The 15,751-nt window shown below is 47.7% G+C and overlaps 1 protein-coding gene across 3 annotated transcripts in view; it reads right to left on the bottom strand.

The window, feature by feature from the left end:
* The window catches only part of MINDY4 (MINDY lysine 48 deubiquitinase 4), a 122,799-nt gene that overhangs the window by 36,358 nt on the left and 70,690 nt on the right, over nt 1–15,751 (bottom strand). For all 3 annotated transcript variants that reach the window (XM_043977088.1, XM_043977092.1, XM_043977099.1), the window contains 3 exons: nt 4,876–4,977; nt 3,332–3,395; nt 3,184–3,249 (listed from right to left, as the gene is read on the bottom strand). In XM_043977088.1, coding sequence (XP_043833023.1) covers nt 3,184–3,249; nt 3,332–3,395; nt 4,876–4,977 — 232 coding nt within the window. The remainder of the gene's footprint in view (nt 1–3,183; nt 3,250–3,331; nt 3,396–4,875; nt 4,978–15,751) is intronic.

Genomic DNA, 15,751 nt, shown 5'->3' with positions numbered 1-15,751 from the left:
GCCTCCTCCTCCTCCCCCTCCCCCTCCCCGCTGCCTCTTAGGTGTGGTCTTCCTTGGAAGCTCCCAGAGCCCAGGGGCTCTCTTTTTGTGCTTAATAAATGCTTGTTTTCTTCCTTTCTGTGTCAGGGAGAGGGGGTGACCTGCACGGGGACACTGAGGACATCCCAGACCCTACTAGTCCCAAGGAGCTCAATCTCTCCGCACCGTGGCTGGCATACAATGTCCCTACTGCTGCCTCGGCCTGGCGGCCAGTGCCAGTGCCCCCGAGGAGGGCTTCAGAGACCCAACTTTACTCTCCAGGTGCCAAGATTTTCAGAGGTCATAGGCAGAACGAGCTGTCCTGCCCAGTGGCAGAGGAGGCGAGTGAGCCGGGACCTGAGAAGGCTCCGGAAGCTGCTCGGCCTTCCAACAAGGAGGCTGCTGACGCCAGGGGCTGCCAACTCATCTGAGGGTACTGACGCAGCTCCAGGTGGACCTGATCACAGCCACACCGAGGGAGCTGTTGTCTCTCCTGCCCCCACCCCCAAATACTGACTTGGATTTACAGTTCTCTCTCTCACAGTGGGGGCTAGGGCTGTGGCACTGCCCCCCCACATTCCCCAGCAATCTGGAAAATCCATATAACTTTTTCTTTGCCCTCCCTTTATGCATGAGAAGAAGTCTGCATTTCTTTCTTTTTATTTTATGGGTGTTTACAGTACCATATTGTAAAATTTGGGTGCTATTACACAACACTGTACATACATTTTATGCATTTCTGAGTTTCTAAAGTTTTTCTATGCCATCTGTGGCTTCTGCAAAACTCCCCCCCAAATTCCCACTTGACTTCTTACGCCGACCTGCGGTGGGTCAAGTGGTGAGGTACAGGACATAACTCCAAGAAAGCTCTCCAGGTCAGTCCAAAGGGCCATCACATCACAGACGGTTCCCAGGAGAGGACGTTCTAAGACTGAGCCAAGCACAGGGTAGCTGCCCACTTTGGGGGCCCGGGGGCCCAAGGGCTGCAGCCAGAAGTCTAGAGAGCAGAGTTTAAGCCTCTGTGAGGCTCAAGGAAAGAAAGTGAAGCCCAGGGGGCGTGGGCAGTGCTTCATCTCTGCTGACCAACTAGGGCAAGGGCCCCAGAAGAGAAAGGCGGGTCTGGGTTGTGAGCAGCTAGCCTAATGGCTGGGGTCTTCGAAGACTAAGTCGGGTCTCACCTCACCCTCCTCTCCGAGCTCCTCCATGCCAGCCCTGCCTCTCGACATCCTGACCCCGTCCCCTGCTGTTTTCTCGAGGAGCTGGGCCCTTGGCTCATTCCTTCTTTATTCTCTGCTGCCTATCACAATTCCTGACCCCACAAACTCACACCTGACCCTCCTGAAAGGAAGGGCGAGGCCTCCTATCCATTACGTACCTCTACGTAACCAGTCCCTTCTCCCTCCTCTCGACAGCTTCTCCCTTAGCGATCTCCTCCACTCCACTGGTTTAACCATCTAAACAAATCTAAACATCCAGTTCAAGTCTCTCTCCCGGCCCCCACTCTTGGACGTCTAACACCGGATGCCCCAGAAGCCCCAAATTCTCTTCTCCTCCAAAGAAAACGCTCTTCCCTCCAGTCACGCGGGGTCTGCAAGCTCAACGCCCTCCTCCATGCCAGACTTGCACGGCCACTGGGGAGCCAGGCCTCCCTCCCCCCCTCCCCGCCTCCAACACATGTGCCCTGCTCTCCCCTCCCAGAGCGGACCGTCCTGACCTCTCATGTGGGCCTCTGCAAGGGGCGTCTGCCTTCTCCTTCCCATCCTTGCTCAGCTGCCTGACCCAGCCATCCCCCTGCAGGAAGCGAGACCCACGATCACCTCTGGGATCAACAATGTCTCCTTGGCTCGATGGTGAAAGCCCTTCCCACCTTGGCTCCATCGGCCAGGCCTTTCCAGGCCAGGTGCTCATTCCTGCCTGTGCCCCGCATGGCAGACCTAACCGCCAGCCTGCTGTTCTGAACTCAGAATTCCATCTCCTGCCTCCATGCTTTTGCACGGGCCACCTCCACTCCCTGGAGTGCACACCTTCCTCACCGTTCCTTCCCTGGCACTTGTTCTTCCCAGTCCTCAACTTGTCATGTGCCAATGAATCAACAAGCACAGCCAGCCCAGGGGGTACAAGCCTTCTGTGCTCCTTGCCCTCTATTAGGGGTGGGGGAGACAGCGTGTTCCTGGTGCAGGAATGCGTGGCCCAGAGGAAGCGTTTAATAAAGGCTCTTTGATTCATTCACATAAGCAAAATTACATCCAAGGTAATTTCCAAGGGAGGTTGGCTTGGTGGTGGCTTGGCTGAGTTTTGGAGGAAGCAAGGGGTTCTAAATGACAGAGGGGAGAAAGAGGGGAGCCTGTGAAAAGGCAAGAGACAGGCTGGAGGGCCAAGCAGGGAAGGGAGGCGGGGGTCAGGTTGTGAGCCTTGACCCTAAACCAAAGAGTCTGTTCCTGAAGCCAGAGGTGCCAGAGTCTCATAGAAAGGGTCCCCAGGGTCCCTGCAGGCACACCCTGACCCAGAAGACCACAGATCGACATTATCTATGTCCTGCTGCATTTGTATTTCTTTGGTTAGATGTTTCCCAGGCACATCTGAAATCTGGCTCTGCCCACGTGGCAGGGAGTGCTGCTGGGGCTGCCTCGAGCCATGTGTCTGGCACCCTATCGGGGGAGGGCAGTGCCACCTGCCTCCCGGCCACTTCCACCTGTGGAAGATACCTGGGAGAGGGGAATCCAGCCCCTGCTCAACACGTGCCCCTCAACTATGTGAAGAGAGTGACCATGTCTTGCCCATCTTCTTTTCTCTGAGTCGAAGAATCCGAGTCCTCCTCAAACAGCATGGTTTCCACGAGCCCGGCTTGTCCTCGTCCTGCCCCGGCGATTCCTCCAAGCTTCCTCTGGTCCCAGGACTTGGCCCCCGATGCAAACTGCCCACGGAGGAGCCTCTCTGCTTCAGTCTCAATGCTCACCCTCTGACACAAGGGACCCTGGCAGGGCCTGGTCCCAGGCCTGAAGCCCCTGCCACAGTCGGCCTTCAGCTTTCCCATCAAGACCCAAGGAAGCCTCCAGCCAGGAAGGAGCATGGGAGGTATGGATCTGTCCACATGCCTCAGAAACGACTTTTAGGTCAAAGTCTTAATGACAAATACAATGGTCCCAGACTCCAACCCTGTCATACCTGGTGAATGTTCTGTTGAAGAAAACTGACCAGCTCTTCATACTTGGTCACCTTGTGCAGTATGAGCTGAAAGAGAAGAGACTGTGTTACTGCCCACATCCCCAAATACAATAAAGTGGCACTCAGAGAATTGTAGAGAGAACCCTACCATCTCTAAGACTCCATCCGCTTTGTATTTTCCTACTGGACTGAACTGCTGCATTCCCGAAGCCCTAGAAAGGAGAAGCAGACACAGGAGGCTTTGCTTCAGCCAAGGCGAAACCACATGTGTAATACAACGAAGACAAATAAAAGAACTTGGCGACAGAGAAAAGCATGTAGCAAAGCAGACGGCTGTTTGTTTTCTTTTGCTTTCCCACTTTTAGGACTCCCTCGCTAGGCTGGATCAGAAAAATTTCCTTAAGAAGACAACTTAAGAACACCAAAGGAAGAAGGGAATTTCCATTCCTTAATAGAACCGATCAACCAATCGACATTTATTAAGCACCTACTATGTGCCAGGCACTCTGCTGAGGGCAGAGTGGAGTTAGAAAAAGAAGACAAGAGGCTCCACCCTCAAAGAGCTCACAGTCTAATGGGAGAGACAAAATGCCAGCCAATCCATACAAAGCAGCTTTGCAGAGGATAAATAAGGGAGAATTAACAGAGAGAAGGCACTGGAATTCAGAGGATTTGGGAAGGCTTCCTGTAGAAGAAGAGATTTTATCTGAGACTTGAAGAATGACTGGGAAATAATTAAGACACCAGTAGTAATTTTGGAGACAGAGTTTTGGTTGAATGATGAAGTCAGGAGCCAGACTAGAAAGAGCTAAAAAATGAGAGTAAAGCAAGTCGAAGTACCAATTATAGGGGGTCTTCTTAAGGACTTTAGCCACAAAAGGCAGGAGAGATATGAGGCAGTAGCTCAACGGATGGATGGATCAAGTGGGACTTTTTTTGAGGACGAAAGAAACATGGGCATGTTAATTGGCAGGAGGGAAGCAACCAGTGGACAGTGAAGATAAATGAGAGGAGGTGGAAACCTGCTGGAGATGGGATAGAATGGGACCACTTCTACAAGGAGAGGGGTTTTCCTTGTTAAGGAAAAAGGCAGGCTCTTCACATGAGTCAGGGGTGAAAGAGAAGATGGTGACAGAGGTGTCCGAGAATGAGGGGAAGAGATGGAGGAAGGAAGGAAGGAAAAATAAACAACCAAAAACCATTCCTGAATGGAGAAGTGGCTGAAGGGTAGAAAGACCTGCTTCTCAAAGGAAGACGGTCAAACTGTTAAGAAGCAAATGAAAGAGGAGGCGTTACCAAGGGAGGGCACTGGAGGGAGGGAGAGGCCAGTGAAAAGGCGCAGAGTCAGGAGGTGTGTCTCCCTGGATGGGGGAAACCCCATGTACTCTCCGCATGCCCATTACCGTTAACCCCCCCACTCCCAGCCCCTCCACATCGGCCCTTTTCACTTTCACACACACTAAGGAATCATGAGCTATTTGCGACCCCCCCTGGCTCTGAGTCCTGCCTCCTCTCCTTCTGCTCCCTGAGCCTGGAGAAAGCCTTGTTAACAAGCACACGCCTCCCTAGCAGGACAGACCTCGCCAGATTCGTTCTCTTCCCCTCCTGCTTCTTGTCCCATCCTCTCCTCGGCAAACAGCTCTGTTTGGGGACTGCCTGGCTCGACTTTGTAAAGACGTGAACATAACTTACAGGGCCACAACTGCCTTTTCCTCTCCCCCTGCCCGCCACAGAATGTCCGCCATGGCCAGGATGAGGCTGTGGGTCCGAGAGGCATCTGAAGGCTGTAGCTCCCTAAGAAGAGAAAAGAAAAGCAGACTTTGTGAGTCAATGAAACAAATTCTGAAATGCACAAAAGATGCTTAAAAATAGAAAAAACCTCTGAAACATGCTGAAACTCCCTCTGTCACAAGGTTGTAAGGCCAACTCTGCCCATCAAAGGTCATGGCGGCAGTGGGGTGATGAGAAGGAAGTCAGCAGCATGTGGGGACAGGAAGTACAGCCTGGAAATGAGACCCTCACACAATGGCCAACAGATCAGACACGTTCTACACTTACTCATCATCAGCACACAGAATAGGGCACCTCTGTGGGCACAGGGGCACAAGAGGAACCACCACCCTCAACAGTAAAGGTGCAGAAATCCTGACACAGCTCACTCCTGCAAAGGAGCAGCGTTTCTCAGCGACACAGGTCTTTTCTAGAACACTCCATCCAACAGTGCCCCGGGAGTTACCAGTATTTCTTTTTCTCATGGGATGTTAAAAGTGATATGTAGGAAAGAGCACCGGCCCTGGATTCAGGAGGACCTGAGTTCAAATCCAGCCTCAGATACTTAACTTACTAGCTATGCGACCCTGAGCAAGTCACTTGAACATTGCCCCGCAAAAAAAAAAAAAAAGTAATACGTAGCTGTCTGTAATGGCAATCAGCTAGAAGCCTTCCCAGTAAAATTTGGGGTAAAGCAAAGATTCCCATTATCACCTCTATTATCCAACATTATGCTAGAAATGCCAGCTAGAGCAATAAAAGAAGAAAAAGAAATTGGAGGAATTAGAACTGGCAATGAGGAAACAAAACTATTACTCCTTCAAGATGATATGATGGTACACTTAGAGAATCCTAGAGAATCAACTGGAAAACTAGAACTAATTAACAATGCTAGCAAAAATGCTGGATACAAAATAAACCCACATAAATCATCAGCATTCAGTATTTTTGATAAAGGCCTCGTTTCTAAAATATATAGGGAACTAAATCAAATTTATAAGAATGTAAGTCATTCTCCAATTGAGAAATGGTCAAAAATATATGAACAGGCAGTTTTCACATGAAGAAATCAAAAGCTATCTATTGCCATATGAAAAACTGCTCTAAATCATTATTGATTAGAGAGATGCAAATTAAAACAACTCTGAGGTACCACCTGACACCTATCAGAGTGAGTAATATAACAAAAAAGGAAAATAATAAATGATGGAGAAGCTGTGGAAAAACTGGAACACTAATGCGTTGTTGATGGAGCTGTGAACTGGTCCAACCATTCTGGAGAGCAGTTTAGAACTATGCCCAAAGGGCTATAAAGCTGTGCATACCCTTGAACCCAGCAATACCCTATTAGCTCTTTATCCCAGAGATCATAAAAAAGGGAAAATGACCCACATGTACAAAAATATTTATAGCTGTTCTTTTTGTGGTGGCAAGGAATTGGAAATTGAGGGGCTGCCCATCAACTGGGGAATGGCTGAACAAGTTGTGGTATATGAATGTAATGGAATACTATTGTGCTGTAAGAAACAATGAGCAGGCAGATTTCAGAGAAACCTGGAAGGACTCACATGAACTGATGCTGTGTGAGATGAGCAGAAAGAACCAGGAGAACACTGCACACAGTATCAACAACACTGTGCGATGATCGACTATGATCGACTTGGCTCTTCTCAGCAATACAATGGTCCAAGATAATTCCAAAGGACTCATGATGGAAAATGCTCTCCACATCCAGAAAAAAAGAACTATGAAATCTAAATGCAGATTGAACCATACTGTTTCTACTTTTTTATTTTTCTTTTTTGAGGTTTTTCCCTTTTGTTCTGATTCTTATTTCACAGCATGACTAATGTAGAAATATGTTTAATGTGATTGTACATATATAACCTATATCAGATTGCTTGCTGTCTTGGAGAGGGAGAGAGAAAAATTTGCAAGTAGAAATCTTATAAAAACAAATGTTGAAAACTATCTGTCCATGTAACTAGAAAATAATAAAATAGTTTTATGATTAAAAAAATGAAGATTTTTATTTAAAGTTTTGAGTTCCAAATTTTATCCCTCCTTCCCTCCCTTCTCCACTCTCTAAGGTGGTAAGCAACCAGATATAGGTTAAACATATACAATTATGTAAAACATCACTGTAACAGTCATCTTGTATAAGAAAACTTGGATAAAAGAAAAAAATGAAAGCAAGAAAGTGAACAATAGCCGGCTTCAGTCTGTGTTCCATCAATATCAGTTCTTTCTTTGGAGGTGGAGAGTATGTTTCATCAACAGTCCCTTGGGATTGTCTTGGATCATTGTATAGTCAAGTCATTCACAGTTCTTCATCAAACAATATTGCTGTCTCTGTGCATAACCTTCCCTTGATTCTGCTCACTCGACTATACATCAATTCACATAAATCTTTCCAGGCCTTTTTGAAACCATCCTGCTAAACAAACAGCCAAGATGGCAGAGAGAAGCCAGCAAGCTGCCTGAGCTGTCCTTCGGTTCCCTCAAAAAGAACATTAAATCAAGCCTCTAAATGGATTCTGAAACGACAGAACCTACAAAAAGACAGAGAGACACAATCTTCCAACCTGAGATAATTTAGAAGACTTCAGCAAAGGTCGGTCTCACTCAGGCAAAAAGGTAGCACAGTGCACCTCAGTGCAGTGCAGCCTGGAGGGGGTCAGGGCAAGTCAGCAGGAAGCAACTGAGGCCCCTTGATCCTGGCTCAGCAAGCTGGTGGCGCAGCAGGTCAGTGGTGAGATCCACCAGCACCAGCTGAGAGGGCAGGCTGCCAAACAGAGAGCCACCCACAGGACAGGCACGACCAAGGCCTGGCCATCCCAGTGCACCAGAGCAAGCACAGGGAGCAAGCCCAGGGCGGTGAGCAATCCACAAGCCATAGAGGCCTCAGAATAGAAAGCCTGTGACACAGCCCCTATCTCCCAGCACAAGAAGCTTGAAACAGTGACGCTGGGGCCCCAGGAGCAGACCTCAACTTAAAAAAATAAATAAATAAGCTGCAATATGAGCAAGAAACAAAAAGGGGCAGCTAGGTGGTACAGTGGATATAGCACCGGCCCTGGAGTCAGGAGGACCTGAGTTCGAATCCGGCCTCAGACACTTAACACTTACTAGCTGTGTGACCGACCCTGGGCAAGTCACTTAACCCCAATTGCCTCACTAAAAAAAAAAAAAGAAAGAAAAAAAAAGAAAAGAAAAAGAAACAAAAAAAGAGCTCTTACCATTGAGAGCTTCTGTGTTGACAGGGAAGAGCTAAACACAAACTCAGATGAGGACAAGACTCTCAAACTGCCCACATGTGAAGCCTCAAGAGGGGAAGATGAATTGGTCTCAAGACCAAAAAGCCTTCCTGGAAGAGCTCAAAAAGGATTGTAAATATCAATTGAGGGAGGTAGAAGAAAAAATGGGGAGAGAAATGAAAGCAACACAAGAAAATTATGAAAAAAGAATAGCAGCTTGGGAAAGGAAGCCCAAAGATTGACCGAAGAAAACGATGCCTTAAAAAAATGCATTTGGCCAAATGGAAAAGGAGGTGCATAATCTCGCTGAAGAAAACGATGCCTTAAAAATTCGAATTGGACAGTTGGAAGCTAATGACTCCATGAGACACCAGGAATCAGTCAAACAGAATCAAAAGAATGAAAAAAAATAGAAGAAAATCTGAAATCCTCCTGCTTGCCATTTCTTATAGCACAATAATATTCCATCGCCATCATGTACCATAGCTTGTTTAGCCATTCCCCAATTGACGGGCATCCCTTTGATTTCCAATTCTTAGCCACCACAAAAAGAGCCGCTAGAAATATTTTTGTACACATGGGTCCTTCTCCTTTTCCTTTGATCTCTTTGGGACAGAGACCTAGCAGTGGTATTGCTGCTGCTGGTGAAGCTGTCAGACATTTCAGACTTCTGTCAGTTGTCTGAGCTCACTGGCCTGCTGCTCTCTTCTCTCCCCTGGAAGGTCTCTCCTCCTCGAGGTCAGAGAAATGCTCATTCCCTCTCCCTCATCAGTCTAGTTTCATCCCCAGCTATTCAGTTTTGTTCCATCTTTTTCATTGCAAAGTAAGGGAGGAGCGCCCCCTCTTTCTTCACCTGCCATCCCATTGTCCCATGCACCCCAAAGCAGTGGGGTTGTTCTTTTTTTGATCTTTGCCTCATCCTCAACAGAACTGATAGAGAGCCCTCCAGACGGACAAAAAAAAGAGAAAGCCCACCCACCTTCTCTGGTTATCCATTGCTTTCATTATGATCTTTAGTCTTATCAACTTTTGTCCTTGGATTTCCCCAAAGCCCAAATCTGAGCAGGTCATTTCCCCTACTCAGGAAACTTCTGTGGCTTCCCCTTGGCCCAGGGTGAAAATGCAAACTCTTCTTTTTAGCATCTAAGTCCTGTGCCTCCATTTCTAGGCAGCATACTCAGCAGGCCCCTCGCACTCTCAATGTTCCGGACAAAGAGACTTTATACTTTACAGGGATTTCCTCCATCTGCAGAATGTTCTGTCTACACACGCACTCCTCACACTTCCCACGCACTTCAAGGCTTAGCTCAAGTGGCGCCTTTATTGGGGGTGGGCTGAGGCCTTCCCTGATCCCCCCAATCCCTGTCAAAAATCACCTATGTTTTCTATATCCAGTGTTTAACTAGAAACATTGTATTCCCAGGTGGAATGGGAGTTCTTTGAGGGCAGGGACTGGCTTACTTAGCCCCTCAGTGCTTGGTGCATAATTCTAGGTGGGTGCTTAATAAATGCTCACTGACATGGGCTGACATAGCAAAGGCTCAAACCAGGAGAACGTTGGACACAGTAACAGCAACACTGTGTGATGATCAGCTGTGATAGACTTAGCTCTTCTCAGCAGTGCAATGATCCAAGACAATTCCAAAGGACTCATGGTGAAAAATGCTTTCCACATGCAGAAAAAAGAACTGAATGCAGATTTTTTTTGGTGGTGCAATGAGGGTTAAGTGACTTGCCCAGGGTCACACAGCTAGTAAGTGCCAAGTGTTTGAGGCCAGATTTCACCTCAGGTCCTCCTGAATCCAGGGCCGGTGCTCTATTCACTCTATTCACTAGCTGCCCCCTCTGAATGAAGATTGAAGCATACCTTTCTACCTTTTTTTCTTTTTTGAAGTTTTTCCCTTTTGTTCTGATTCTTCTTTCACAGCATGACTAATGCAGAAATATTTCTAATGTGATTGTCCATATATAACCTATATCAGATTTCTTGCTGTCTGGGGGAGGGGGAAGGAAAGGGAGGGAGGGAGAAAAATTTGGAACAACAAATCTTACAGAAACAAATGTTGAAGTATGGCAGAAACTAGGTACAGACCAACATCTCACACTGTATACTAAAATAAGGTCAAAATGGGTGCATGATTTACACATAAAAGATGATACCATAAACAAATGAAGAGAGCATGGAATCATTTATCTGTCAGATTTATGGGCAGAGGAAGAATTTAGGACCAAAGAAGATATAGAGAGTAAAACAAAATATAAAATAGATCATTTTGATTACATAAAATTAAAAAGGTTTTGCACAAACAAAACTAACATAACCAAGACCACAAGGGAAGCAGAAAACTGGGAAAGAATTTTTCAAACAAATATCTCTGATATAGTCCTCATTTCTTAATTATATAGAGAAATGAGTCAAATTTATAAAAAATACAAGTCATTCCCCAATTGATAAATGGTCAAAGGATATGAACAGACAGTTTTCAGACAAAGAAATCAAAGCTATCTATAATCATATAAAAAAGTGCTCTAGATCATTATTGATCAGAGAAATGTAAATTAAAATGACTCTGAGGTATCACCTCACACCTATCAGAGTGGTAAATATAACAAAAATGGAAAATATTGGATCGTTGGAGGGGATGTGGGAAAGCTGGGATGCTAATTCACTGTTGGTGGAGTTGTGAAAAGATCCAACCATTCTGGAGAGCAGTTTGGAACTATCCCCAAAGGGCTATAGAACCGTGCATACCCTTTGATCCAGTAATACCACTGATAGGTTTATATCCCAAAGACATCCTCAAAAAGAGAAAAAGCCTTATTTGTACAAAAATATTTATAGCAGCTCTTTTTGTGTTGGCTATGAATTGGAAATCAAAGGGATCTCCATGAATTGGGGAATGGCTAAACAAGCTGTGGTATAGAATGGTGATGGAATACGATTGTGCTGTAAGAAATGACAAACAGGATGATTTCAGAAAGGCCTGGAAAGACTTGTATGAACTGATATATTGTGAAGTGAATAGAACCAAGAGAACATTGTGCACAGTGACAGCCATATTGTCTGATGAAGAAATGTGAATGACTTAACTATTCTCAACAACACTAAGATCCAAGACAATCCCAAAGGACTAGTGATGAAACATATTATCCACCTCCAGAGATGGAACAGACTGAAGCATGCTATTTTTCACTTTCTTTCTTTTTTTTGGTGAGGCGATTGGGGTTAAGTGACTTGCCCAGGGTCACACGGCTTGTAGTAAGTGTTAAGTGTCTGAGGCCGGATTTGAACTCAGGTCCTCCTGAATCCAGGGCTGATGTTTTATCCACTGTGCCACCTCACTGCCCCTATTTTTCACTTTCTTCCATTTTTTCTTTTATTCAAGTTTTCTTGTACAAAATTACTAATATGGTAACATTTTACACTATCATACATGTGTAACCCATATCTGATTGCTTACCACCACAGGGAGGGGAGAGAGGAGGGAGGGAAAGAGGAATAAAAATTGGAATTCAAAACTATAAATAAAAATATTTATTACTTAATAAAAGATTGCCAATGAAACTGCAAATCTATTGTGTACAACTTGCTATTCTTTTTAAATGCATAATAAAGTAATCATGTAACTTTTTAAAAAACCAAATGTTGAAAACTATCTTTACATGTAACTGGAAAACAATAAGATACATTTTATGATAGATGGATAGATAAGATAAGATAGGTAGACAGACAGTCAGACAACCAGACAACTGCTGCTCGACTGATCGATGGCTAGGCCACAGAGCCGTGCCCCACTCTCATCTCCACCCCTAGTGTACAGTTATGCCACCATCTAGAAAGCATCTTTTAAAATGCGTGAGCTGCTCAATGAGTTCCCTGTTTTGCTTCAGCCACTGGAAAAATACACATGACTGTTCATTTGTCTGGTTCCTTTCTCATCAAGAAAAGGTCCTGCCCTGATGGAATTAGCCTTGATAAAGCCAGACACTCCTGCAAAAACAAAAATATCTTCCATGCCAAGAATCCTTTATCTCGGCATGAATTCCCTGGAGGCCACCCTCCCATGCTCACCCTCTCCTCATCCAGAACCCTTTCCTGGTGAAAAGGATAAATGAACTACGTGGAGGCCCCACTGTCCCGAGCACACACTCACACACAGATCTGCCCATGGCCTAGGCATGCCTCAGTGACGGCCATCACTGGGAACAAACGTGTGCCTGCACGTGTCCCTCCTCCAACAATCCTGGATGCAGGCGGCTTTGGTCAGCTCCCGTGCTCCTAAAAACTACACTTGAACTGACTTCTTAAGAAGCTGGGTCCCACCTTACAGTCAGCATGCACTCCGTGTGCTGGGCACCAGGGGTCTGCATTCTGGAGTTCCTCCATAGCTAGAGGGGGATAGTGTTTCCCTTAGCGAGAGAGGCAGAGGAGCCCCAGAGTCAGGCTTTGAGCCGAGAACACCGTGAGCCAGGGCTCCACACAAGTCGCCCCAACTCCCAGGACAGGCCTGTGCTTCCCTTAGGTTGAGGTCATGCATGCCTGCTACTCTCAGCATGACCGCATGGTCTCATAAGCCCTCCATCGCTGGCTAGAAGGAATGGCCCAGAAGGACCACAGCTGCCACTTTGATGACGCGTTCCAAGAGCTTAGTGAAAAAATGGCTTTCGGGATGATCTTTTTCCTGCCTCCATCAAGGTCTCCCATGTTCAATTCTGCAATAACATCCTGAGACTACTGGTGGCCACGCTCACCTCTAGGACTCTTTTCCTTCTTGGAATCAGAGAATCTCGGTCTTGGAAGCAATGATGGTGAGCCAGGTCTCCCAAGTTCTGCGATTCATGCCTCCCTCACTATTGGCCATTGAATCTGTGCTGGCGGGGACCAGCCATCACTGTCAGGGAGGCCTCCTCAATGCACCCTATGTAAGTCACTGATCCATTCAGGACCGCTTCATCCTGCAGAAGTTAGAGACGTCAACACCGGTATTCTAGAGCTGCGTAACCAAGGAGGAGAACCACAAACAACGTCCCTGACGTCACAGAGTCTGAAATGGCTCGGCAAAAGGAATTCCACACGGAGGCTGGCTGGCATCTACAGAGAAGGCATCTAGGGAACCTCCGTGGCCCTGGGCTCTAAAAGAAAGGCCCACCTGAGAGGCACGTCGTGACGATGAGCTGGCCAGCAGTGACCCTGATCTGGAAGCGGAGGGGGCGGGAGTCTGGAGAGTGATGGGACTGAAGGGGGCTTCCAGGGAGCTCAGACTGTTAGACCACATGTATGAAAACTGGGAGAAGGCGGGGTGACTCGAGAGCGGCCTGTCCTCTCAGGAGGCTTCCAGGGACCCTCCCTGCCAGAACAGACAGAGGCTTAGGAGAAGATGGTAAACGTGTTAACCTTAGTACAAGGAAGGGATCAGCTTACAGATGGAGGCTGTATGGGAAGAAGAAAAGGGATGGTGACCATAAGGACCTCTCCAGTGGGGTGCAAAGGAAAGTCAGCAGTACCAGGAGAACCACACGACCACAAATGAAAAGAGCCACAGAGGGGATGATGTCACTCGTCATTTGGCTTTGCTATGAGGGAGGGACAGAGGATGGACTTGGGGGGGAAATGTCGAGAATCTCAGAACTGTTTCATGCCCATGTTATTTCTTTTCCTCTGTCAAAGTGAATTGTAAGATAAGATTTTTCATGTTGGAAAGGGTGGGAGAAAGGGAGCTAACAGGGAATCTAAACCCCAGGTAAGGTAGGAGGTGGAAGAAGAAACAGGCCTGCCGAATGAGCTCAAACCGAGTGGTTTGGATGAGTTTCCGGGCAGGGCAGTGACCCTAGAGATGGGCTGGCTGGGAATGGACCAGATCCCACAGCCCAGAAATAAGCAGGCTTTTCTGCCAGCATCGATTAAGTCCTACTAAGTGCCAGGCACTGAATTTGCTCAGGTGCTTGCTCAATTGAGATGGACTGAGAATGAGTCTTCCCTCATGATTCACTTTGCCAAGCCAATCCGTTAACAAATAGGCACTGAATTAAGCGCTTTCCATGGGCCAGGCTCTGCTGTGTGCTGAGGACACAGCTACCCAAACCGAAGCAGTCCCCACTCCCAAGGAACTCACACTCCCCCTCTCAGACCTAGAGAGGCAGAAGCACACAGCCAAGCACTGACCTGCTTTGGGTTCACAACTCTGGGCCCCCCAGGCCTGAGCTGTTTCCCACACAAAGCACTTGAGTCCAGAGCTTGGTCACTATGTAACGAAGGACCACTCCGCTGGTGGCAGGGGCAGAGGAACAAGGCCTGGGCATAGCCTCGCGCCCAACAAGAGTTGCCCTTCCCCGCCACTGCTCCTGAGTAACCGAGAGCAGGGCGTCGGCCTCGGTACAAAGCTCTGGCTCTGGCTCTCTGTCCTCCGTGGCGATGCCCGCCTTCCCCTGGGAGGGTCACTCATTGCAGGGAGAGGAAGCAGCAGCCTCATGGCACCCACATGAAAGCACGGGTTCATGAGGTGAGCTGGGCCGGGAGGCCCATGGAACGCATGACTTCAAGGCCTGGGAGAACAGCTGACAAGCCCTTCCTGGAATAGACTGAAAGACTCTGCCCTGATTGTTAGGAAAAGATCCATGATTTCCTCTGAGGCTTCCAAAAGCAGAGTCCAAAAGTATCTGGGAGGCTCAGTTTTCAGCTGAAATGAGTTACTGGACAGTTCCACGGACAGAGGCGAGAGTCCTCCTTGGGAAACCTCAAGTCTGGCCAGGCCTGGCCCTTCCAGTCGGCCTTTCCAAGGCTGGGGAGCCCAGGGGACACCCGGGGCTCTCTCCATTGGAGCAAACGTCTGGGGTAGGTAGCAAAAAGGGTCTGCAGACACGATTTGGTTTGAAGTCAACCTGGATCTTTATCCAGATCACTCCCACTGACCATGGGGTCCCCTGAAGTTCCGCCATCTTCATCCATTTGTTTTCACTTGAGGATCTCATCAGCTCCAGAGGCTCAGAGTTCATCTCTATTTGGTGATTCCCAAATCTAGAATTACAGCCCCGACTTCCCCAACAGCTGCACCTCGTCCCACATGCTTTCACACAGGATGTCCCACAGGTACCTGAACTCAGCCTGTCCAAGAGCATGGAGGGTAGCACAGGATGGAGAAGCTGGCATGAGGCTGGAGCAAGTGCTAAGTCCTATCTCAGAGGAGGGAATGGACAGAGCCTTGAAACATGGAGAACTGGATGTCTGCAAGAAGCCCCCATGGAACTGTGCGGTCAGTCTCTGTCCCAAAGGGCTGCAGCCAGTTCAGGGGGCAGAGACCTGGTGAGACAAGGACTCCCTGCATGTGCCCATCCCCCTGATGGCTGAGAAGGGAGAGCCCTCGGTCACTGTCAGCGCTGCTGCTTTGTCCGGTCCTGGGGTCTCATAGAAGGAGCAGCAGCAGCACTTACACTGGCCACTGGAGAATTCCTTGATCATCAGTGTTCAGGGGCCTTGGTGATTGCACAGCACATTCCTAGAGAAGGAGACACCAAGTGACTCCTCCAGAGACACAGGCCTGGCA

This window comes from Dromiciops gliroides, chromosome 1, assembly GCF_019393635.1.
Source record: "Dromiciops gliroides isolate mDroGli1 chromosome 1, mDroGli1.pri, whole genome shotgun sequence".
Classification (NCBI taxonomy): Eukaryota; Metazoa; Chordata; class Mammalia; order Microbiotheria; family Microbiotheriidae; genus Dromiciops; species Dromiciops gliroides.
This window is presented reverse-complemented; position numbering and strand designations above follow the sequence as displayed.